At 40.6% G+C, this 24,945-nt stretch overlaps 1 protein-coding gene across 3 annotated transcripts in view; it reads right to left on the bottom strand.

Moving 5' to 3' along the window:
* pitpnm3 (PITPNM family member 3) overlaps positions 1-24,945 on the bottom strand; it is a 161,381-nt gene that overhangs the window by 22,999 nt on the left and 113,437 nt on the right. For all 3 annotated transcript variants that reach the window (XM_088345163.1, XM_088345164.1, XM_088345165.1), the window contains 4 exons: positions 16,609-16,772; positions 13,772-13,942; positions 2,168-2,335; positions 1,950-2,098 (listed from right to left, as the gene is read on the bottom strand). In XM_088345163.1, the coding sequence (XP_088201289.1) occupies positions 1,950-2,098; positions 2,168-2,335; positions 13,772-13,942; positions 16,609-16,772 (652 nt within the window). The remainder of the gene's footprint in view (positions 1-1,949; positions 2,099-2,167; positions 2,336-13,771; positions 13,943-16,608; positions 16,773-24,945) is intronic.

The following is a 24,945-nucleotide window of genomic DNA, read 5'->3' as shown; positions in this document are numbered from 1 at the left end:
ATACATACAAATGTACAGTACGCTATACACCTGCAAATATTGAAAATACTTTGTTTATGAAGTGCAAAAAAGAGAGGGAATGACAGAGGAGAGTACTTAGTTGAATGTTGTCCTATTTTACATAGAAGGTTTTTATACAGCACATTCTGAAAAGTGATATATAAATAAATTTGGATTTGAATCAACATGACTTTGTACACAAAGACCTTTGACCCACTCTACCAAAATCAGTCGCAAGTACCAATGTTCTATTATCAGCTATAGGCCGATAACTGTGAAAAACAAGCAGGAAAAACATGATTTTTTTTTTTTTTTTTACATTTTTTGTTATTTTGAAAGATATAACAAAACAAAACATTTTCCCAGAGTTTCATAACCCACATAAATAGGGATTGTAACAAAAACTGTGGTTAAAGTTCAATATTTCGGATTTCAAAAGACGACATTTAAGTCTTTTTAATGTGTGTTTAATAAATATGAGCTAAAAATGTCTTTCAGTCTGGTCTAATTCTTTTTTATACAAATACCTTTGTTAAAATTGACTAAAAAAATAACTGCAAAAACATTTGAATGACACTCCACAGACAAAAAAATAAAAATAAAACTTTAAACATTATTTTGTCAGGTTTTTGATCAAAAATGGGTAAATGGAAGGCCGTAATTCAAATGGCCATACATTTAAAATAGTTCGCCATAAAGCATTGACTATGGTATTTTAAAGCTCATTTTTGTATGATCCATTGATACCAAAAACCCAAATCTAATATTTGCCTCACTATGATGTGGTACCAAACTGCTACTACAAGATCGTTGCCAGGGTAAGAGGGTATTCAATGGCTGCTCTAATTTACATTGAATTAACGTGCTGACTGCCACATAAATAGCACGACACAATGAATCAGAGATGTAATTCCTTGCCAGCGCTTCAAATAATAGATTTTAATCTTATTGATTTATTGTTGCAGCCCTAGTTGTGTACAAGAGGTCCATCACATCCCAAAAAAAGTTCCTCTCACCAAAACCCTAATGTACAAATACTGGAGCTCTTGATACTTTAGCCCAGGGGTCGGGAACCTTTTTGACTCAAAGAGCCATAAAAGCAAAAAAATATTAATTTTATTTTGGGAAAGAGCCACACCATATATTATGAGACAAATTTACTAAATTGCTAAACCCGCGCCCCAGACAAAAGCTTAGTCTTCAGCACATTTATTTTTGATGATTTGATAACAATTATGAAAAGAGAATAATGCCAGAGCCCCTGTCCCAAAATCAACAAACATACCACTTTAAACTTGTCCCTTTCTTGCAATTACTCAAGATCGGTTAAACTCCTTTTGACCCTTTTTTTCATACATATTGGTTTCAAAACCAGATGCAAGCAGTTATTGTGTAAAAACGTCACAACATTCTGCAAATAGGGAGCCTGATGAGCTCACTTTTGGCACAGACGGCGTAGGGCGAGAGATGGGAGGGAGTGCTTGCACTTTTTGCATAGCTCCACCCATCCCTCCCACTCACCCAATCAAATGACTAAGTTCTCTTCTGGTGTTTTGGCGTATTTACAGTTCTGTGGATTCATCATAAGGTATCTGAACACTGAACACAGATTATATAGTGAACTTTTATATAAAGGATTCTTTAGCGTTGTACAGCCAAAACGAGTTTTTTTCCCCCTTTTTTTGTGTGACACCTTGACTGTAAATTGTAGTGAAAAACGTGCCCTATATATACTGCGAAGTAATGCCTTAATATTCAATATTGGTTTGGCTTTGCGTGTACGTGAATAGGATGGACATTTCAAGTTTTGAACAGGATGGAGAAATTTTGCATGCAATCAAATTTGTCTCTGAGCCACAGATACTCATAGAAAGAGCCATATATGGCTCGCGAGCCATAGGTTCCCGACCCCTGCTTTAGCCCATCTGTTCAGACGATTGCCAGCTTACCTGTCTGAGGACAAATGCAGCGACATCCGTAGACTCCCAGTAGGAGGCGTGGAAAAGGTGCGGCAGCGCCACGGTGGGAAAGGCAGTCAGCACGTCGGGGCAGTAGAGGGAGTAGTCCAGCCTTTTGGAGCCCCACCAGTTACGAGAAACTAAGACATAACCAACAGCCGTAAGATAACCCGTAGACACGCTTTTGGATAACCCCAAACCCTGCTGACCGTTTGCAATGGCGTGGCCCAGGTGATGACCGACGGTGCCGATGGACATTTGGCTCTCCATGCTGGTCACGCTGGCCCGCCGGCCTCCTTCTTCAGAATGCTGCTGAGAGGCAGCGGAAGTTATCTCGCTCTCCAGGAACACATCAGGGTGTCTCTGGATGCTCTCACCTTCACAAATCAAAAGAAAGGAATACATTATCATACTTGGGCTATTTTTTTTATCTAAAATGTAAAGATATGACAGCATTGAAAAAAAACCCTAATCTGGATCCTAAACATTTCAGAGTAAAGCCCCTAAACCAGCTTTCACCTTAAAATTGAAACCATATCTGTCACCTGAAAACTGTTTTGGCACTACATGCAATATGGGAGAAAGACATTAAAGGGTAAACATAAAACACAGTCCGGACAAAAACATGCTTGAGTCGGTCAAATACAGGCATCAAAAAGTCAGGTAACAAGTGCAGGCAGACACATAGAAATATAAAGCAACACTTTGACCCGCTTCGGCTCTCGGCACAGTCATTATATACAGGATTCTTGATCCTAACAAGACCTTAACTACAATTTGAAACCCTTATTCAAAACCCCAACATTGGCATGAAACTGTAAGGTTTTATCATGGCATAATACTCTTAACAGAAAAAAAGATTCTTAGTGTTTTCAGACCTAAAAAAATACCCCAACTAGAATCCATAACAAACATTCTCTTTGAACCCATGTGAAAAACCATGGATTACAGTAGATCTAAAGTACTACAAGTATTGGCTTTTGATGTCAGTACTACTGAACATTGGAGAGTTGAGTACTTATATCCATCCATCCATCCATTATCTGCACTGCTTATCCTCAGTAGGGTCACGGGGGTGCTGGAGCCCATAACAGCTATCTTCGGCCAGTGGGCAGGGGACACCCTGAACAGGTTGCCAGCCAGTCGCAGGGCACGTACTTATATCTATCAGTCCCAAATGGGTGGTATCATGACAATAAGTACAATTCTAATCTATTTTATAGAATAAAATGTGGACCACATTCCCTAGTTTAAAAGCTCTTTTTGTCCCCCTCTTTTTATTTCCTTCTCTCTACATCTCTCGCTTTCTTTTGCTCATTTTTGACTTCTTTCTTCCTCTCTTTTAACTTTTTTTTCTCTCTCTTTCAACCTTGTCTCTTTCTTACTCCTGCATTTGTCTCTTTCTTTGTCTCCCTGTCTCTCTTTCTCTGTCTTTCTTTTGTTTTCTTTTTCTCTCCCTTTTTCTCCCTGTCATTTTCTATGCTTATCTCTATCTCTCTCTCTATCCCTTTCTCTCTTCATTTCTTTCTCTTTAATTTACTAGTCCAGCCACCATAAGGGTGTTTTTCTACCATATGGGCCCCTGGAGCTTAAATGAGTTTGACACCCCTTCTGTAGGAGGACAAACATGAACCAAACTAACGTTCTCCATTGCTGTAAAAACGAGTAGGACAAGTTTTAAATTTCAACCCCGGGTGTTACGACAGAACTCTGAGACGAGAGGGAAATCGGCTCCTTTGTTTGGTTTCCTCTCTCCCGTCTTTCCTGTTGGAGTGCAAGTCCCGCCCCTTTTAATGTGGCAGTGCCAAAATTGACACAGCACTCTTTTCTTATTTTTGTCAGTGTATATTTGGAATGACACCTGTTATTGATGTTTTGCTGCTCAGGCCTGTGGATGGCTGCTTTTCGTATCAAAAGAAAGAAGAGGATGCTGCTGTTTTTTATCCATGCGGACATGTTTGATAATTGCAGAAAAATTAATTTTTTTTTATTTACTTTACCGTATCTAAAGGCTACTGTTTTATTTTTCTAAATGCATGCAAAATTTTATTGCACTCTTTTTGTTTCCCAGATAAGGGGTGCTATATGGAAGCTAGATCTTGCTCTTTCCCTCCATAGCTTTAAAATAAAAATTACATAAAAAATCGATTTCTTTGTTGCATTTCTTTGATTTCATCAAAGAAATGAAACACACTCTCCCGACTGATCCCGACCGGTTTCCTGTATCGATGCCCGATCCAAGCTCCGTTCTCCTGTCCCGGCTACCCGTATCCTGCCTGATTCCGTTTCCTGTATCGATCCCCGATTTAAGCTACGTTCTCCTGTCCCGGCTACCTGTATCCTGCCTGACTCAGTTTCCTGTATCGATCCCCGTTCCCTGGCTATCCGCTCGTCCTGGCTACCCGACTTGTTCCGAACTCCAACCACGCTTCGTTCGCGAGGGCTTCCCACTCCTCCTGCCCAGCAAGCATCAGATCGCTGTCTTTTCCCCTATCCCTGACTTCCCCAATCCCTCAATAAAGCATTGTGTGAAACGTTACGGATTTGGGTCCACCACTTGTTCCGGTCGTGACACCTTCTTACATAGCCAATTATATATAGTTCACTCTTGCACTCTTATACATATATATTATTTATATGCTGCATTGAACTTCTAGTTGGATGCAGACTGCATTTTGTTGCCCTGTATGTGTGACTTGTGCAATAACAATAAAGTTGAATCTAATCTAATCTAATCATTATTTTAATGGCGTTTGACTTAATAAGGTATCCTACATTAGAGTAGTCATGTGGTGCATCATTCTCCACAAAGTGTTGTGCATTAAACGTAGTCATTTTCATAGTAGGCCAATATAGCTAATATGGATACACACAGCACGTGTTGCATTCATTATAAGGCTTACATAAAGCTTTTCATTTGTTGCTGCTCTAGATTAATGGGTTTTTGGGTCCAATATGCCTCTTTCAACATTTTTGGTTGCCGACCCTTGGTCTACTTTAAAACAAACTAGGAAGACAGCTGTGACTCACATGCTTTCTGAAAATAACAAGCCTGTGACAACACAAGTTGGCAGCTGGAGCTTTTTCTAAACAAAACAGCAGATGCGCTCCACGTTCCCACCTCGAGAACGCAGGTGATCCCCTGCCCCAGGTATGATTAAGAAATCCTATCCATCCAGGCCACATTCAAGGTAGATTTGTACCAGTAAAGAAGACGCAGGCCGATTTACACATCGCTCGGATTCCTGGACATGTTTTTTTTTCCCCTTGCGCACTCGTGTGACTTCGAATGCATCACGCCGGCTAATGAGGACGCCCGTCAGGAGAGGAGCGGTACTCTTCCGACTGTGCGACATTTTTGGGGCATCTCCTTCGTCCCCGAGCAAGGCAAACGTAAACATAGAAGGCAGGAAGAAAGGCATGCAGCACGGGGGAGAAATAATGAGGATAGCAACTCAGTTTATATTGGAGGGTGACGCCAAGGCTGTGGGACCTGTTGGTAAAAAGGAGTTGCTGAGTTCATTGCTACAGACAGAAATATAGAACATTTCAACTATTTAAATTATTCATTTACTTATTTCATGAAAAGGCTAATGGATAAAAACATGATTCATCTAAATCGATAATAGAAAAAAGTGAATCCAAGAACAAATAAAAGTTACAGATAGCCTGCAAGGGAGATTGCATGGATTGCACAGGATGTTAGTTTGTTATTTTGACTGTGATTCCTCACTGTTGTTTGTAAATATGACCATTATACACTGTTTACATTATTGCCACTATCGGCCAAATATGTTTTGTTCTTTGATTTCCACCAAAACTGCTTTTTGTAAACTAAGAGATTTCATAAAAATAAGGGCCTCAGGGGAGGTTCTTTTTTTTATGAAGTCCTGTCCTGTTCACCTTGCAGGTTCAAAGTCAAATTATGTCTTCTCTCCTTATTTTGAGTGCTTACGAAACTATAATTTTATCACAGATACATAACTATCTAAAAATGAATTACCCTGATTTTAAAAACATGTATTTATATGAATATTTACATAGGACTATATTCAAGTAATTATATGAATGAAAATAAATAGCATTCGATGCCTCTACATTTCGACTGATAGATTAGTACTCCCCCGCGACCCTACTGAGAATAAGCGGTGCATATAAACGATGGATGGATAATTAGATTAGGACTCATTTCTTCAATACTCAGTAGTCCATGCATAAAGCCCTTGCACAATAGTATTGCCTTTTACACGCTGGTTAACTACTGTTAAAAGAAAATAACTCTGAAATTGTTTAATTGATGTTGAAAATGTCAGAAAAAAATGTTAAAACGTCATATCGTCACGTCATATTGTCAGATATAAAAAAATTGTGAATATGCTTGATGGCTGTTGAGATTGTCGTGTTTGTTTTTGCTGCTGTTGGTGTCGGTGGATTTGTTCAGACCGAGGTCAATCGACTTTGGCCTGGACGGATCTATTGACACTAAAAAAGATGTTATATAATGAAATTGTGAATATGCTTGATTGCTATTAAGATTTTCGAGAAGGGTTGTTCAAACCTCACATTGTGTTTGCTGTTAAAAACGTCATATTGAATATAATATTTTGAAAGTGCTTAATTGCTGTTGAGATTGTCATGATTGTTTTCTGTTATTAGTGTCAATAAATTTGTTCAAACCAATAAAGAGACAATACTTGATAACATTCACTCCCTATACTCCCTATATATTTTTTTATTTGATGCAACCTGTGACACAAACGTTTGCCCACCTTTCGTAAATATCATTACTGTTAGGATTTGGCACGCCACCTTCCCCCAGAAAGCGCCAACCGGGTCTTTGTTTCCTGTTTGGACATTTTATTTGTTTTGTGACCCTTTTTCTGTTTGTTACTTTGCCCCTTGTATTTGCATTTCCGGCTTTGGTCTTTTTTTTTTTTTGTCTAAATATTGTCAGGTCTGATTTTGTTTGGATAATTTTTTGAGTTTTGTGAGCTTTGCTTGTTTGTTACTTTGTTCCTGGTTGTGTGATTAACTTCAATTTTATTGTCAAAGGTGCTATATGCACAAAATACAGCACAGATTAAATTACTTCCTCTTTCCCTTTGAGCACCCCTGCCTCCTTCCAGCTTCCTCTTCACTTGGGTCCACCCAAAAAGCATAAAAAATACCTTGATAAAGAGTTAGTGACTGTTGATACGACAAATGCTAACAACACATGCTAACAGCACTCAGCCACTCTAAATAAGATATAATTCAAGTATAATCTGTTAAATAATAATTATCAAACACATGTACAATGGCCTGTTTTACATATTTAAATATTCAGGATAAACCATCATCATCCATGTGATCAACACTTATCATAAAGCGACACTAATCCTTTAATCTCCTTTTTCTTTTCTTTTTTTTTACACCCCTCACCGGCACACCAATGGAATCGACAAACAAAGATTCTCACTCTGTTTCCTATTACGCGCATTCATCTTTATCAAAGCTCCGCTCAGGATGGATGAGAGTGTCAAAGGGGGTCGGAGACCCCGCATGATTGGCTATTCTGAGCCGGTGCGACAGCTCATTTGCATATAGTGCATTTATCCGGTTTGACAGCTGGCCCCAAAGGGTTGAACCTCCTCTCGTCAAATTGCATTATAATATTCGATTCATGAGCATTGATTTTTGTTTTTGGGTTAATATCTGATTTTTTCTTCTAAGCCATTAGAAGGTACCCATTTAGCCAAGTCCAGTCAAGTCATGTTTATTTGTATAGCCCTTAATCACAAAAAGTCTCAAAGGGCTGCACTGATCAAAGACTATTTAACAGACTATTAACCTACATGAGGGCAAATGATACACATATTATCAACATAATATAGGTTATTCATATGCTATAGAGTAGAAGTGTGTTTTAAGATTGGATTTAAACATTTGCACTGAGGTTGCAGATTGAATCTCAGGGGGATGAGCATTCCACAGTACCGGTGCCCGGATGGACAACGCTCTCGAGCCTGCGGATCTCTTCTTGGCTCTTGGGATCACTAGTAGAGCAGAGTTTTCAGAGCAAAGGCTCCGGACCGGAACATAGGGGGGAATTAAATCTGAATGATATGAGGGAGCAAGTCCATGTATGATTTCGTATAATACCAACAGAACCTTAAAATCACATCTTAAGCTAACAGGGAGCCAATGCAGGTTAGCTAAAATCGGCGTAATGTGATCAAACTTTCTTGTCTTAGTTAAAAGCCTTGCTGCAGCATTTTTTAACAGCTGAAGGCTCTTGATTTTGGACTTCGGGAGACCGGAGAGTAGTGCATTACAGTAATCGAGAAGGGAAGTAACAAACGCGCGAATTACAATCTCCACATCTGACTGAGACAGCATAGGACGAATTTTAGCAATGTTGCAAAGATCGAAGAAAGCTGTTCTAGTAATATTCTTCACATGTGTTTGATCGGGGTCAAATATGACACCTACATTTTTAACTGAGTCACTCTGGGTGATCTTACATTTGTAAATGTTCAGGGCAGTTTTTGAGAAAAAGTCACGGCATTTAAATGGACCAATAGCTAACATTTCGGTCTTTTCAGAGTTAAGGCGCAAGAAGGTGAGTGACATCCACTCTTTTATGTCAGTGAGGCAGGCCTCCAAATTTACACAATTCAGTGTGGCAGATTCCTCCATCGGAAGATATAGTTGAGTTTCATCTGCGTAGCAATGGAAACTGATATTATACTTGCAAATAGTATCACCAATGGAAGCATGTAAATGCTTAAAAGAAGGGGGCCAAGTAGTGAACCCTGCGGAACACCACAGGTATCACTAAAGGGCTCAGATGTCATTTCACCATATTTAACACAGTGCGTCCTATTCGAGAGGTAGGATCTGAACCATAAGAGGACGGTTCCTGAGAGACCAATCCATTTTTCCAACCGTTCTAGCAAAATATTATGGTCCACAGTGTCAAAAGCAGCACTAAGGTCCAGCAGCAGCAAGAGTGATGAAGCGCCGGAGTCCATTGTCAGTAGAAAAACATTGGTTACCTTAATCAGGGCTGTCTCAGTAGAGTGGTTAGCCCTGAATCCTGACTGCATTCATTCAAAAAGATTGTTATCGGATATAAAATCATTCAGCTGCTGTGCCGTAACTTTTTCATGTACTTTAGAAAGAAACAGTAAGTTTTAGCACTACTATTGTTTGTTTCACTAACAAATTGAATATATAAAAGGAAGTATAAGTATAATCAAATCAATTAATAGAAATGTTTCTTTTAGCATAGGGAAAGTGTGAAGAAACGAAAGCTTTGCTTACAAAACTATTTAAATATCAGATGGCTGACAGGGAATTTCTGTGAAACTGTGAATTTGTTGTTACTAATTTCTTTCATACCATGGACAGCAAAGTATATACAGTACTAAAAACTAACTCATTTGACATGTCGAAGGCTCCACCAGAGTCACTCAAAAACAGATTTACATCTATGTACGAATGTATCATACATCTACCTTTCAAAATAAAAGCATAACAGTGCAACAACAATAGATCCGACATAGAGGGCTAAGCCACGCCCACAATAGCTCAGGATCCATGTGACACATGCAGAGAAAATAGAGCGGCCGAAACAACAGCGAGCGACTCTTTTGTCATTGTTTCTGATAGCATAGCTGTATCATTTATTCCTTATTATTCAAACATATCTCAAAAGACAGTAGAAAAGGGTGTCATGTATTAAATACAGAATTAAGTTCATGGTAATGAGGAGTCCAAAGACGCTAATAACCTTGTAAGAGTGGATGCAAAATATTGTCTATCTATGAGGAAGTCAGAAGCCTCATATCAAATAGACAGAATAAATTCAGATTGTGAGAGATAATGGTACATAGAGGATATAGTAATTTACAAGATTTACTAATATTAAGAAACGCCACCTTTGCTTGTATTTGTTTTTGTCATATGCTAAAAAGGGCGCAATGACAATACTCAAAGAAAGTGCAAGTAAAAGGGCCGCAGTGACTTAAAAACATCGCTCACTGACAACACCTTCTTACATAGCCATATAACAAATAACAGCCTCAAAATAAAAAATAACTGCAATTATGTCTTGTTCGTTATCATTTACTGATCAATACCTGTTATTTTGTTTCAATTGTATACCTCTCAGTCGGTAATGACAGAATCTCGAGATAAGTTTGCCCCTTGGGGGCTTCTATGAAGGTGTGACGCTACTTTTTGGATTTTCACTTTTCCCAGATGGCTCTGGTCCCTATTAGCCGTTCCATTATCCCCAATCTCTTATTGCTGCAAGCAGGAGCCGGCAGGGGTCAAAACAAACGGCTCTTTTTTGCAGTTTTGTCCACCGAAAATTTAACTGCACTCATGCGGCCATGATCCGTTATCCCCAATCACATATTGGTGCGAGCCGGGACCCGCCGTTACAGTATTACCACCTGAAATGAACTCCACTCCTGTGGCCGTGCTCCATAAACCCTAATCCAATATTTATGCCAGCAGGGACCAGAAGAATATTTGTCAGGAGCCGTGATGTGGTCCATCAACCCCTGTCACTATTGATAAAAGCAGGGGCTGGCCGGCAGAGTGCCTTTTTTTTTTAATCAAACTGCTGAGGCATGCCATAAAATGAACTTCAATGTTTTGACCATGCATTTTTGTCTGTTTAGGCAGCTCTTTTTTTGCCATGCTGTCCACCAAAAAGTAAACTGTACTCGGGAGGCAGTCATCCGTTATCCCTAATCACAGGGACCGGCAGAAGTCACTTTTTTTCTATAGGTGTGCTGTTCTGGTCCACCTAGGTGCATGTCCATGACCCATCATCTACTAGTAGATCTCCTTTTTTGTACCCTAGGAAATGTAATATAAAGAAAGGTCTTGGGGAGGACCTTCTAAACATGTTGGAATTTCTGATCAGAGGGTTTGGTCCTCTCCTGTTCTCCTTTTACCATGTTTTTCCGGTTACGAAAGAATTTGTTGGGAAAAAGTCCCCTATTATTATCAAACGTATTTTGAACCACTTATACAAAATGTAAAATTACCCCCGGAACCCCACTGGATACAAAATCATTCCTCCATAACATTTTTCAGCTAACAATTTTCCCAGCATGTGTGAGTGTGGACGTGCTTGTGTATATAGTACAGGCTGCAGTTTTTGTGGGTGTAGAAGACCTTCAAACTACTTTGAGCTGTGCTGTAAAATTAATCTTCTAATTCATTTTCCACTTGAATGTGCTCATCACTTATTAAACTGCAATTAAACTTTAGTGTTGAGCCGTTGACGGTTTCCTGGCTTTTCATTCTTTGTAGGGCCAATGTGAAGAGAGGAGTATGTGACGCCATTACGGGCTTTCAGTCCTGCCTGTCAGAGGTTGTGAGCGAACACTCAATGCAGATCCTCGGATTAAGTCACACTCGGCCACTCGAATAATGCCTTAGATTTCCCTTGGAAGAGGTCAAGTGTGACCCACCACAAATTGTGCATGGACAAGAGAAATTAACCTATTGGCAAGAAATAATCAATAGAGTCACCAGTCAAAAGAGAATGGCAAACCAGGTCACAGGCAATTAATGTGATTTTTTTTTTCCCATCCATTTATCAAATATGTGTGCCACCTTTCACACACATCAGAAGCAAAATCTGCAATAATCCACTGTGTTTGGAAAAAAAGTGGACTTTTGAAGGCTAATATAAATGGCTCAATTTTAGGGCGTTCTTCACAAAAACACCCAAAATTATTCTTTTGAACAAAATTCATTTTGCGTTTGTTTGAAACAAAATGTCCTAAATTTGTGGTTTTCTCTGAAGGGACAGTATGCATTTGTCATGATTGCTAATTCGGGGCACCTGCGACTGCCCTGTTGGCGCCAACAACCCTGGTCGCTGATTTGCTCCCTGACTCGTTTTAAACCCCCGTCTTCCAAGAGGAAGCTGTCAGACCGTCTGCGAACCTATGCTCTCAGCTAGGCAAGCTCTGTATTATCCGACATTATCCTGCCCTGTTTTTTCCTGCCTGATACCTGTTGCCGACCTGTTTCTGGACCCGTTTCTGCTTTGCTCCTCCATCCCGGCCATCGACCTGTTTTGCCCTGTTTCCTGCCTGATACCTGTTGCCGACCTCTTTTCTGCACTCGTTACTGCCTTTGCTCCTTCGTCCCGGCCATCGACCTGTTTTCTCGCTGTCTACGATTACCCTCGCTCAACACGGAAGTGCCACTTCCGCGTTCCTGCCATCAGCTACCCGTGACCGACGATCATCGGATCGTGGAAGCAAGCACTGCTCTCTTTCTCAATAAAAACTGAGTAAAACGAACGCTGTTGGGTCCTGTCCCTGTTCATGGCTTGTGAAAGTATTATTTTACCACTACAGGTAACTATATGAAGTGCTGCTAAAAATGAGTGCTAAAAAGCACAAGGAAGAATAAGAACTAAAAAAAAACAAAAAAAAAACAAAGATAGCAAAACGTTTTCCTTTTTTTGCTCAGCCTCTTTGAGGTTTTTGGGTATCCGTTGTTGCAAGATGGCAGACAATTAGGTCAGCTCCCTTCAGATGAGGTTCATGTTATGACAGTACATATATTTTAACATGTTGTTGATAACAAAATTGTTCTTTTTAATAAGGGGTGTATTTTATTCCACTAGGGGGCGATAAGCAATACTCAAAATCACTTTAAATTAAATTGAGATTTTCCCAAATTAAAAGGGACAGTGTTTCATATTTAATCCCTAGTGGTATAAAACATTGATTTGAACTACACAAAAATACATGAACTATCATAGCAATGTTAATGTTTATAGAAAATAATGGGCCGAGAAATGTGTATCTCTTTGACATAGCGGAATCCCTACATTGAAGTCGCCTCCATGTTTGTCTGGCATCTTGCAGCTACACAGTGCTCTTGGCACAGGTTTTCCTTCCCATTAGACACAGTGCCATCTAGTCGTCAAATATTATACACTGGAGCTTTAAAGAATTAATAAACTAAAAAAAGGAGGGTAATTCCAAACCAAACAAACTATTTTTTCTAAAGGCAGGGAACAAAAAACACCCAGAAAGTTGTGTTAAAATGATCCAAGTCATGGATTGGTACAATTGGCACATCATACTTCCTATGATTAATATGAGCACTGCTGTACTATGTTACTTATTTATTATATAACTGTGTACAGTACGATGGTAAAAACGAAGAGTAGAAATAAAACATAAAACCAGATCTAGTAAGTCCAGCTCATACTGCCACGTAATTTAGGTTATGACTCGTCTGACCAAAATATTTAAAATAATCTCTGAGAGAAAAAAGCCATTTTATGCTAAAACCCACAACGTGTTTTGATTTATTTAATAAAATATCTCATCTCATCTCATCTCATTAGCCGTACCGCTTATCCTCATTAGGGTCGCGGGGTTAATAAAATATGTTACCTTTAAATTCATGTAATTCATAATTCACTGTCACCTTAGTTAATAAATACTGCAAAGTCCAACCACTATCTTTCTCAATAGAAAATGGCAAAAGCAAAACAAGGACAAATAATCCAGGGAGGTAAAATAAAAATAAGGCCACAGGCAAACATATGCAAATATGCAACTCAATCACAATACAATCACTCCCCTCATCAACTATTCATAACCTCCAACAAAAACACACAGAACGACTCGGAATCATCCATGATTGTCCAATGCACAATCCTTTTTGTGCAATGAATGTTTTTACAATGGAATCAGTCCTCCTGGCTTTTATTCCAGATAACTAGCAACATGCAGAAAACGATCATGGATAGTCAAATACTAAAAGTAATTTCGTCTGACCTATGAGCATGGAGCGTCCGTCGCCCAGGGGGTGCCGTTGGTAACGTGGCACGGCGAAGGGGGGCATCTTGTGGAAGAGTGGCTGCAGTAGGGGCTCCAGACGTGAGGCCGAAGGGTCCGACGGGAAGAACAGGTTGAAGATCTGACAGCAGGCCGGATGCAGTTGATGAACTGACACACAATCACACGATTTTTAGAATGCGTGCCAGCAAGGAACGTGGTACGACGGCGGCGTGTTTCACTTCAGTTCATTTAAAAAAAAAAGGGAAATAGTAGAGACAGTTCTCTTCACATACCTTACCCTTTCATAAGCACAGTTATCCAGACACGCCTTAATGACAGGTTATAGAATTTAGAGCGTTTATTCATAAATTCATTTAAAGCCTTTTAAAAGCAGAATATAAAGATACGAAACGAGTGATGTGCTGTGATGTTCGTGTCTACTGAGGCAGAGGTAGAGTTACAAATTAATGAACCTACATGTGGTTCAGCATTTGATTTGCAGAGCAAGAAAGCATTATATAAACAGTAGCATTATCTTACCTTGTGAATAAAGTCTATGCAATGCTCCTTCAATAGATAGGTAATCCTACATTATGAAAAAAATGTGAATGGCTTGCTTTTAAATGTAAGCTCTTAGTCCTGAACCCGAGCCCAGCCCAAACCTGACCTGAATTTCATTTCTCAGTCGGGTTCAGGCCAGGGCTGGTTTCTCTCTCGCTGTCTTTAAAAAAAAAAAATCATCCACCCTTATTCACACGAATCAAATATGAAAATTCCAGTTTGCTTCGAGCTTGATCCCTCAAATCAAGTTAATTTGTCGCGTTCAGGCTGGCCTGGGCTTTAATACCCGTGGGCTGGTCGGGTCGGGCTGAATTCCTTTTGGCCCAATCTTACCGCAACTTGCTTTGCTAATAGTATCACTAATTCTACTGTTTGGAGCTTCGATGTGCGCCAAATTAGAATCCTCTGCCTCACTATCGCTCTCTGCAGCGAGGCAAGAGAATTGCGTTCTTCACACTACATCTGCATACTATTTGTATTAATAGTATTCATAATATAATTTGAAATTTTCCAATTTGAAAAATAAAATTTAAAAATTGTGAAATTAAACAAGATCCATCCATCCATCCATCCATCCATTATCTTCACCGCTTATCCTCCGTAGGGTCCCGGGGGTGCTGGAGCCCACCCCAGCCATCCTCAGGCAGTGGGCAGTGGACACCCTGAACTGGTCGCAGGGCACACAGGGAAGGATAATTCACTCGCTCATTCACACCTAGGGACAATTTGGACCGGCCAATTAACCGAAGATGCATGTTTTTGGAATGTGGGAGGTGTCCGGAGGAAACCCACACAAGCACGGGGAGAACATGCAAACTCCACACAGGAGGTTCGAACTCATGACCTCAAAACTGTGCCGCACAGGTGCTAACCACTGCGCCGCCGTGCTGCCCCAATTAAACACGATGTTAACACTAAATAAACATAATATAACATATTAAATCTTATATTTTCATGATGACAGGTGACCTTTGGAAACAACACCAATCCAGATAAGCTACATTGGTTTTGCAACACTATCTTGAAACTCCTTTTTTTGCTAAGCAAATTTAAAGTCCTTACCTGTCAACGCAGGGATACGAATGCCTGTTTAAAGTTGACTTTAATTTAAAATGTATTCAATGATAAAACTGACACAAAACCTAAAAATGTCTCTAAAACATGTCCTATGTTCAATACTTCAACCTTGTTAAATACAGACCTCTCCAAAATCCAAAACATGGAGGTGTACAATATTTTTCTACTGAGTGACAATGATTAAAAATGGAAAGGTAATATAACAAAGACACATTTTTCCAAATAGAAACCCAAATAGCTTTCTCTAAAGTTTGATTAGAATTTTACAAAAATCATCAGTGACTGTATATTGGAAGAAAAGGTACAAAAATTATTTGTATGATTGCTTACAATAAAACAAACGGTCTACAAATACTTCCTAAAAAAAATATATTAGTATATGCCGTGAGCCACTGAAAATGGTTGTTGAGGCGTGAACAGCACCTGGGCACTAGTTTTGACACCATTGTTTAAACTTGACACCTTAACCCTCATTCAAAAGTCTAATCCAGAAGGAATTCCATATATATTCCATATATTAATCTCATAACTTCTCTGGATTCATAATGTCATTCCCTAAAATGGATTTTAAATACAAAAAAAAATGCAATTCACTAAAAAGGAATATTAATTAGATCTACAGTATATGCGAACATTATGAATTTAAATACTCGAAGGTCTAGAAATGTGTATACTTACATAATGTATACATAAAATTTGCCTCACCAAGAGGGAGCTGACATAATTGCAGGTCATATTGCTGCTACAGGGACCCAAAAAGCTCAAAAAGGCTTAAGAAATAGGAAAAAATATGGTGCGGTTAGGTTACTTTTAGTCTTCCTAGTTTGTATTCTTCATTGTACTTTGTAGCACTCAATTTTGGTTGCACCAAACAATGCAGCAACATCTAGTGGTCAAATATTACACCGTGTCCCTTTAAAACTTGCGTTTGACACTAATTTAAACAGCAGTGTTTATTTCCCTGACCACATTCAAAACCCTTATTTGAAATCCTGCGACAAATGCACCATTTTGAAACCCTTACTGATGTTTGAAGCCCTAATTACAAATCCAGTCCTTTGAAACAGAAACTTCAGATCCTAATGACAGATCAGAAACCCCATTTTGACTCCAACTTTTTAAAAATTGGACAAAAGAGGAGCAGCCTACCATACTTCGATCGAATTTCCACGATGGTACGAGTGCGTGTTTCTCACCCTGTACTGCAGGCAGCACGGTTCGCCGCATGGCGAGCACCAGCCCCAGGGGGCAACCCAGAAGGAAGCAGTCCGTCACCTCAAAGTCAAAGCGGCCGGGGTTGAGCAGCAAACTGGGGCTGCTACTGCTGCTAGTGCGGACTTCCGAACACTCTTTTGTCAAGCTAGAAAAGAACAAACAAGCAAGGGGACAAGCGTCCTTAGTAAATAAAGCCATTCATAATATTATACATTATACATTGATTGAAAGGATTGTTCTAAAGCTCCGGTTCACCGCCAGTGTATCGTTTGGATGGTTACCCATTTTGCAAAATCTAGCGCAACAGGTATTAACCAGCTCGGCATGAGATCTTGTCTGGTGTGCCGCAGGAAATGGTCAAATATCATCAAATTCACTCAACAAGTTGATAATGATTTGTAAAAAAGGTGCTGTTGGCAGTTAGGAGAAGGCCTTGAATTTTATCAGTACTTGCCAGACCTGGCTGGTGTAAAGTAGAGATTTTTCGCCCTAGAATTCTATTTTTGTCTTAGCGCGCTCTCCCAGTGTAAAAGGGATTGTCAACCATTTTGACTGTTCTCTACCTCACATCAGAGGTAAGATCGAACCTAAAAAAAAGAATCCAGCGTGACCTAAAGCCCGACCTATTAACTTGATTCACATGACCGAGCCTGAAACAAACCCGAATTTCGTATTTTATTTGTTAGGACTCAGGACAAAGAGAAGTGATTAAAAAATTAAAGCCTGTCTCTTGTAACGATATCCATATCTAAAAGACAATACAAGACTGTGTAAACACATCTTTTGTAGTTCTGTGTCTGCAGAGGTTATGTAAACTGAAATACGGTAATATGCAATGTGGGGGTGTGGTTTAATGTGGGCTTTTACTCCCCCGGGTGGAGTTAAAGAGCCTCATGGCATGAGAAAGAAACAATCTCCTCAGTCTGTCCGTTGAACAAGACTGTGACCGCAGTCTGTCGCTGAAGCTGCTCTTCCGTTTGGAGATGATGCTGTGTAGTGGATGTGATGAATAGTCCATGATTGACCGCAGCTTTTTCAGTGCCCGTCTCTCAGCTACTGTTGTCAGGCTGTCCAGCTCTGTTCCCACAACAGAGCTCGCTTTCCTCACCAGTTTATTAAGACGAGAGGCCTCCTTCTTATTGGCACTGCCTCCCCAACACGCTGCTGCATGGAACAGGGCGCTTGCCACAATTGTCTCATAGAACATTTGTAGGAGCTTTTTGCAGATGTTGAAGGATGCCAGCCTTCTAAGGAAGTAAAGTCAGCTTTTAACTTTCCTGCATAGAGCTTCTGTGTGTCCAGTCCAGTTTATTGTCGAGCTGCACACCCAGGTATTTGTAGGTCTGGACAAATTCTACACATTCTCCTTTGATAGTTAAAGGAACCGGGTGAGTTCTAGTTCTCCTGAAGTCCACCACCATCTCCCTGGTCTTGGTGGTGTTCAGGTGCAGGTGGTTAGCATCGCTCCATTGGACAAAGTCCTGAATCCATTTCCTGTACTCCTCCTCCTGCCCACTTCTGATACATCCCACGATAGCAGTGTCATCAGAAAACTTCTGCACGTGGCAGGACTCAGAGTTGTACTGAAAGTCAGATGTATAGAGGGTGAATAGGAACGGAGAGAGCATGGTCCCCTGCCGAGATCCTGTGCTGCTAACCACAGTGTCCGATGAACAGCCCCCCTGTTTCACATACTGGGGTCTGCCTGTCAGGTAGTCTGCAATCCATGCTACAAGGTGTGAGCTTACTCCCATCTCTGTCAGTTTACTACTAAGTAGCAGAGGCTGTATGGTGTTGAAGGCACTGAAGAAGTCCAAAAATGTAATCCTCACAGCCCCCTTGCCCCTGTCCAGATGAGAGAGGGATAGGTGTGGCATGTAGACTATAGCATCCTCCACTCCCACCTTCAAATTGTAGAGGGTCGATGGCGTGGCTGACCTGTGGCCTCAGGTGGTGCAGCAGCAACCGCTCCATGGTTTTCATCACATGTGATGTCAGGGCGACCGGGCCTGAAGTCGTTGAGTTCCTCAGGTCTTGATTTCTTTGGGACTGGGATGATGCAGGATGTTTTCCACAGCTGGGGGACCCTCCCCTGTTCCAGGCTCAGGTTGAAGATGCGCTGTAGAGGGTCTCCCAGCTCCAACGCACAGGCATTCAGCAGTCGGGAGGGGATACTCCATCTGGACCAGCTGCCTTGCTGGTTCGCAACCTCCTCAGCTCTCCACACATCTGGGCTGCAGTTATCTTGATTGGGGGGATGTCCTCCTCCATGCTGGTGTCTAGAGTGGGAGGGACAGCTGCAGTACTCTGGGGTGAGGACGTGTTGGGGTGGTCAAACCTGTTAAAAAAGTTGTTTAACTGGTTGACCCTCCCCACATCTACGTCCACGGCCACACCCTGCTTGATGCTGCAGCCGTTGATGGTCTTCATCCCTTCCCACACCTCCCTCATGCTGTTGTTCTGCAGCTTTTCTCCAACTTCCTCCTGTACTGCTGGACTATGAGCTCCCTCCGTACTCGTTTTAGCTCCTGCTGATCACCATCTTTAAAGGCCCTCTTCTTTTTAAGAGTTGAAGGGAAAGTGTTTGAGTCATCCGCCATTTTGATGGGTTGAAATTGGGCCATTAACAAAGGCAGCAGTACATCACTTTTAGGGAGAGAGAGAGAGGGGGGGGCAGAGAGACAAAGAAGAATGACGAATGGATAATAATTGTTTTAAGAAGGGCAACAAGACAGAAGCCCGGCCACACCTGAACGTAATTATTAACATTTTTGGTCAGTCCGAGCCCAAAACTAGGGTCTAGTTGGACTCAGGGTTAAGATCTCAATTCTGCCTCACATTTTTTGGATATTCTGTTTGATAAAAACATCAGCAAAACTGCAAAACTCCAGCGCTTGTTTTACCCGTGTCACAACACCGATGGTGAAACGAACACACAGAGGAAGATACGTTGTTTCAAAATCCTATCTGCCCTGTTTTAGATAAAATCCCTCAATTACGAAATGTAAATGAGCTTCTTTATATTGGATATTCCATCATCAAGGAAATAATGATCAGACAGTTTTCCTAAAGACGGCTCAAAGAATGTTTAAGCATTCTTCGAAAGACGTCAGCCAGCTTCTCGTCCTTCATGACTCAGCCACAAAGACAGCAAACGCTCCAACGCACACTCCCCCTTCAGGGATTGTGTTCATCCTTAGTGGCAACCCTGTGCTGAGAGACAAAGGTTTATAGCAAGCCAATCTTTTGATGTTGATTATTGTACAAGAAAAAAAGGGCAACTTACTGCTTACATCTTAAAGTAAATCATGTTAAACTTTCATTTCATGTTAGGAAACCCCTTCTGGTTCAAGGACAAAATGTGTGAGGTATCTATTTTTTATCCATACTTTTTTTCATCCTAAATGAGTGACTGTACTGTGTTTTTAATCCTAGATATGCCACAGTCCTGCAGTCAGGTTTGATTTTCTCTTTTCCCCTCAAACTGGCCCTTGTCTTTTTTGGTAACTTACTTCCTGGCACTAATTTTAACCCCAAACCTGGTGTCACTTGTCCTGATTACTATCTAATCACACCTCTCCTGATTCTCTGTTAAAAAACGCAGTTTTCTGGGCTCAGCGCTAGTTTGTTGCGTAGCATCCTAAGCCTTCTTGTCACGATCTTTATTTTCACAGTGTACCGAACCCTGCTCAATCCTTTGACTGCCGCCATAGTTGCCTGCTGGATCACGACCACTCGGGAGACAACTTCTACCTCTGGTGTTGGAGATACTGTTGCCTCGATTCCTGACTCCACGTGTACTGAACCCTGCCCATAATAAAAACAACTGCACAAATCTGTTTACTGCATCGTGCTGCTCCACCCCCTGAGCGGGGCCCTGACAAGATGGAAAATAGCTGTGAATTAGTTCATGTCCTCTTACAATAGACTTTTAATGAGTGCTCTTCTTAACATTCGCCGGCTCGGCTTAGAAGATCACGCCTGGGTCACCGAAATAAGAATGATTTCCTCTGCATGTTTGTATAACTTCCGGGTTGTGGGACAGATAAAACAAGTGCTGGAGTTGAGCAATTCCGAAGTACAGAACAAAAGCAAAATAGTAATGATTATATTTTAAAAATGCACAATTTTACCTTGAATTTAGACATTTTCAGTTGCGCGTGTCATGGTTGCCATGGCGCCCAATTGGCCCCGCCCGTGTGGCGCCAGCTGCGGCTTGTTAAGAGATTGGCTTTCTGTCTATATTAAGCTCAGCGCTCTCTTGCTTACTTTGTCAGACCGTCAAACGAACTTCTGCCCCACAAGACGTGGGCTCTGAATCGATCCTGTTTTCCTGTGATGTCTCCAGTCCTGTATTGTTCCCGCTTATTTTTGTCCTGTTTCATTTCAGGTTCCAGTTTTTGTTCCCGTCTAGTTTGTATTTTCGATATCCTGATTCATTACCTATCTTCTCTGTCTCGTCCTGTCCGCTATCGACCCCATCTGTCGGGCAATTGGAATCGATCTCGTCAGTCTCTGGCTTCCTGTCTTTCCACGCCAGACTGGCCGCCTGACGTGCATGACTCCCCATTTCCCGTAAAATAAAGGCTTGTGTGAGAACGTCACGCGATTGGGTCCTGATCCTGTTCTGATTCTTGACAGCGCGCCGTGTTATTTAGAGGCTTTACGTTAGCGCTCCTCCTCTGCTTCGTGTGTCAGTGTGTGCCTCGCAGAGGAGAGATCCGTTAACCCAGCCAACGAAACACACACACGCGATAAATGAACGAATCATGACGGCTCCTCCAGCCAGCGTGGACAGACGAATGAAGCTTTGTGCAAAAAATGACCGTGCTGTTTTGTGCATTAAGTGTGCCGCTGGAATTTGCCCAATTTTATCTTTCCAAAAAATCAGGCCATTATTCAGTATTTTTGCAATCTTCAGACGAGTAACTGTAATAGTCATCCATATCAATAGGTGGCAGTAGATTTTTATATACTTTTTATGTGCTAATTATCTGCTCTTAAGGTAGCACAGTACATTTAATAACTTAATTTGTTTAACAAAGCGGTTAAAGATGGCATTGTAAATCATAAAAACATAAAGCACATCATTCTTTTTTACTTTAAGTATTATTTTCTTGTTTTTCTATACTAATTATCTGGTTATGCGGTAGTACAGTGAAATATTTGACATAACTTCATTTTCAAACATTTTCGACGGACGGTGTGCCTCGGAACATTTTAATAGATAAAAGTGTACCTTGGTTCAAAAAGGGTTGGAAAACACTGAGTAATACAATTAAAATGTCTATTCATGTACCGTAAACTCCGGACAATAGAGTGCACCTGATTATAAGCCGCACCCACCACATTTTGAGAGGAAAACCGATTTTGTACATACACACGCCGCACCTGTATATAAGCCGCATGCGCCCATATTTATAAAATGTAACAGAAACACAAAATTAATCAAAACCCGACTTCAAGTCCCGCAATTGAAATTAAATGTCCTTCATTGAAGTACACAGTCCAAAAATCACCGCCGGCAAAATGAACGGAAAATGATACCGGTAGTTAAGGTTTCATGCAGACCTGCAGAGTCCGGGTACCCGTTGAAAGTAATCCAAGGAAAAAAAGTGTAGATTTCCAAAAGTAAGGGTGGGAAAAATATATATCCACTGTTGTCGCGGCGGACAAACAGGTCTCACCTTAACCCCACTTCCCGTCAGCCGGTGTTTGCTCCGCCCCTCTTTTTTAATTCGCCCGTGAAAAACATATCAGAATAAGTGTCTCAAATAAATACGAATAAATACATTACAAAAATATACAGTTGCAAATACATTTTATACATGGGTTACACATATTTACAAAGAAAGACGGTACACCGAGAGAGTTTTCAAAGCTTTAATAATAATAATAATATAACTTTCATCCCAAACGGTGTCCGTTAATGGTAGCAACACGCTAGCAACACGCTAGCAACACGCTACCAACACTCTCGCAACACAGTAAACGGGTCTGGTAAAAAAAACATACCATACTTGTAAAAATCACGGTAAACCATCCTCATCTTCCCCCTTAGAACTGAAGCCATCAAAGTCGTCTTCCTCAGTGTCGGAAAGAAACTTTGTCATATAGATGTCGTCCCACGCTCCCATCCAATCGTGATTCTGTGTCCTCCTCTCCGTCACACAGCAGACCGGCTTTTCGGAACCCGTTGGTTATGGTGGATTTTTTGATGCTGCCCCACGCTGTCAGGATCCACTGGCAGACTTGTAGAAAAGTTGCCTTTCGCATGCGGCCAATTACAGTGAAGTTGCAGTCTTCCTCGGCCCATATATTCCACCGGTCTAAATCTTACCTTTTGTACTCGAGCGCCGCTGGCGGCCGTTAGAAAAATTACATAAATTGGCCGCATCACTGAATAAGCTGCAGGGTTGAACATTTGGGAAAAAGGTAGCGGCTTATAGTCCGGAATTTACGGTAGTATATTTGGACTGGTGTAAAATGACAGCTCTGTTGGACACTAAAAAAATGTTGTGCGAGTCATTAGTCTTGGTGTGGCACACTGATTTACAAGGAAATTTGAAAGTGGCACTTCACACCGAAAAGGTTACTGACCCCTGCTATAGATATTCATCACAACTCTAATTAAGCTACTTTAACATAGTTCATTGGTTTACAGTTTACTTTGGGAATGCAGACTACATTAATGTTGCAATGTTGCGGCTCCATCATGAATATGGTTTAAGATTTAATAAGAGAAAAGACAATTGTTATTTGTATCACTATAAACAGAGTCAGTGATTTTAAATCAGAGGGATAAGTGAATTTAAAGTCATGAAGACAAAAGAGTAAAATAAGGTTTTTTTTAATGTTGTCAGCACAACCACTTAGGTTACCTTGTTTTACTGTATGTCATGGAAAGTATGCATTTTAAAATCAATTCTACATGTGCTAAGTTAGTTAAACACAAACACATGTGTAATTGATAAGCAGAAAACAACATGACCTCTCTGCTTTCTTTTCTGCATTTTCTTTTGAAGAAATATGCTTGAGACTATTATGCTTTCAATCTCAGCCTTCATTAGACATTTAATTGATTTATTTTTTGGACTGATAGCGATACAGATAATCAACTCAATACCAATATCCAAAATACTTATGCTCTAAAGTTTTTTGGTGAAATTGTTTAATTATTCAATTATATTTTGTCTTTTGAAAAAGGATTGGAAAAGGCAGTCGGAAAAAGAGCGAAGCATCCAATAATAGTGTTGACATACGACCGGTCGTGTCCAGTGGGAGAAAAAAGAGCAGAGGTTAACTTCCTTTGTACGTAATCACGAGTCAAAGGTGAGCGCTGTCACATTCTGTGTGAATTAATGGGATGCCATCTGCAGTCGATGTGTTGATGGACCAGGGGAAAATGCCACAAAGTGACTATCTATAGCACTGACAGACAGGTGGGAAAGTGACGGTGGGCTGGGATGCACTCAGTCAGGCTGCAAATTTTGATGAAAAGCACAAGCCAGACAATCCACGTGGACAGCCAGGAGAGCGGAACGCCGAGGATGGAATAAGAATACCAAACACGTACAGAGCACAAAAATGGACAGCAAAAAACAGATGTAGAATTGTTCGAATAGCTCATGTAACGTGCAAGTTTTCCCAATATGAAATACAGTAACCCCTTGGTTATCATGGTTAATGGCGACCTGAACCACCGGCAAAAGTGAAAATCCGCAAAGTAGCGTCGCACCTTCATAAAAGCTCCAAAGGGTCAAACTTCCCTTGAGATGGCTTGCTTAACAAATGACAGTATGCGGGAGGAATAAAAGTCAATGACTTTTGATGACCGGACACTTAAAATTAAAGTTACTGTAACTTAAAATAAAAGAGAAAACACAATATGTTTTACAGCACATTTTTTTCAATTATTTTGCTTGTTTCATCACATTTTGTTTTTGCTTTTTTAGCTGGACTCGCAACACTATCACTTTCTACAGGTATCTTGAATAAACAAAACGTATTTCTTAGGTGAATTGTCTTTCCCTCCCCTACAAAATGTTAAGAAAATGCAAGTTACAACATTTTCTGGATGTTTTTTTCTTTAAAAAAGACACTTAGCCAGATGCAAGCTTCTGTGGTCTCTGGTCTCCTTTATGTTTTTTATTTCAAACATGACTATAACCCCCCTCAGAAATGATTGCAGAGAAGCGCTGCATAAATTCTTCCGCTGCTTTATGATTGGCACTCGCTGCTTCCTGATTGTACTCCCTTGCTAAGTCCCTCACTCGAACACCTTGCTCTTCAAAAAGTTCTTGCTCCCTTTCAATTGT

This window comes from Urocampus carinirostris, chromosome 10 (assembly GCF_059441175.1).
Source record: "Urocampus carinirostris isolate Australia breed hairy pipefish chromosome 10, RoL_Ucar_1.0, whole genome shotgun sequence".
NCBI classification, from domain to species: domain Eukaryota; kingdom Metazoa; phylum Chordata; class Actinopteri; order Syngnathiformes; family Syngnathidae; genus Urocampus; species Urocampus carinirostris.
This window is presented reverse-complemented; position numbering and strand designations above follow the sequence as displayed.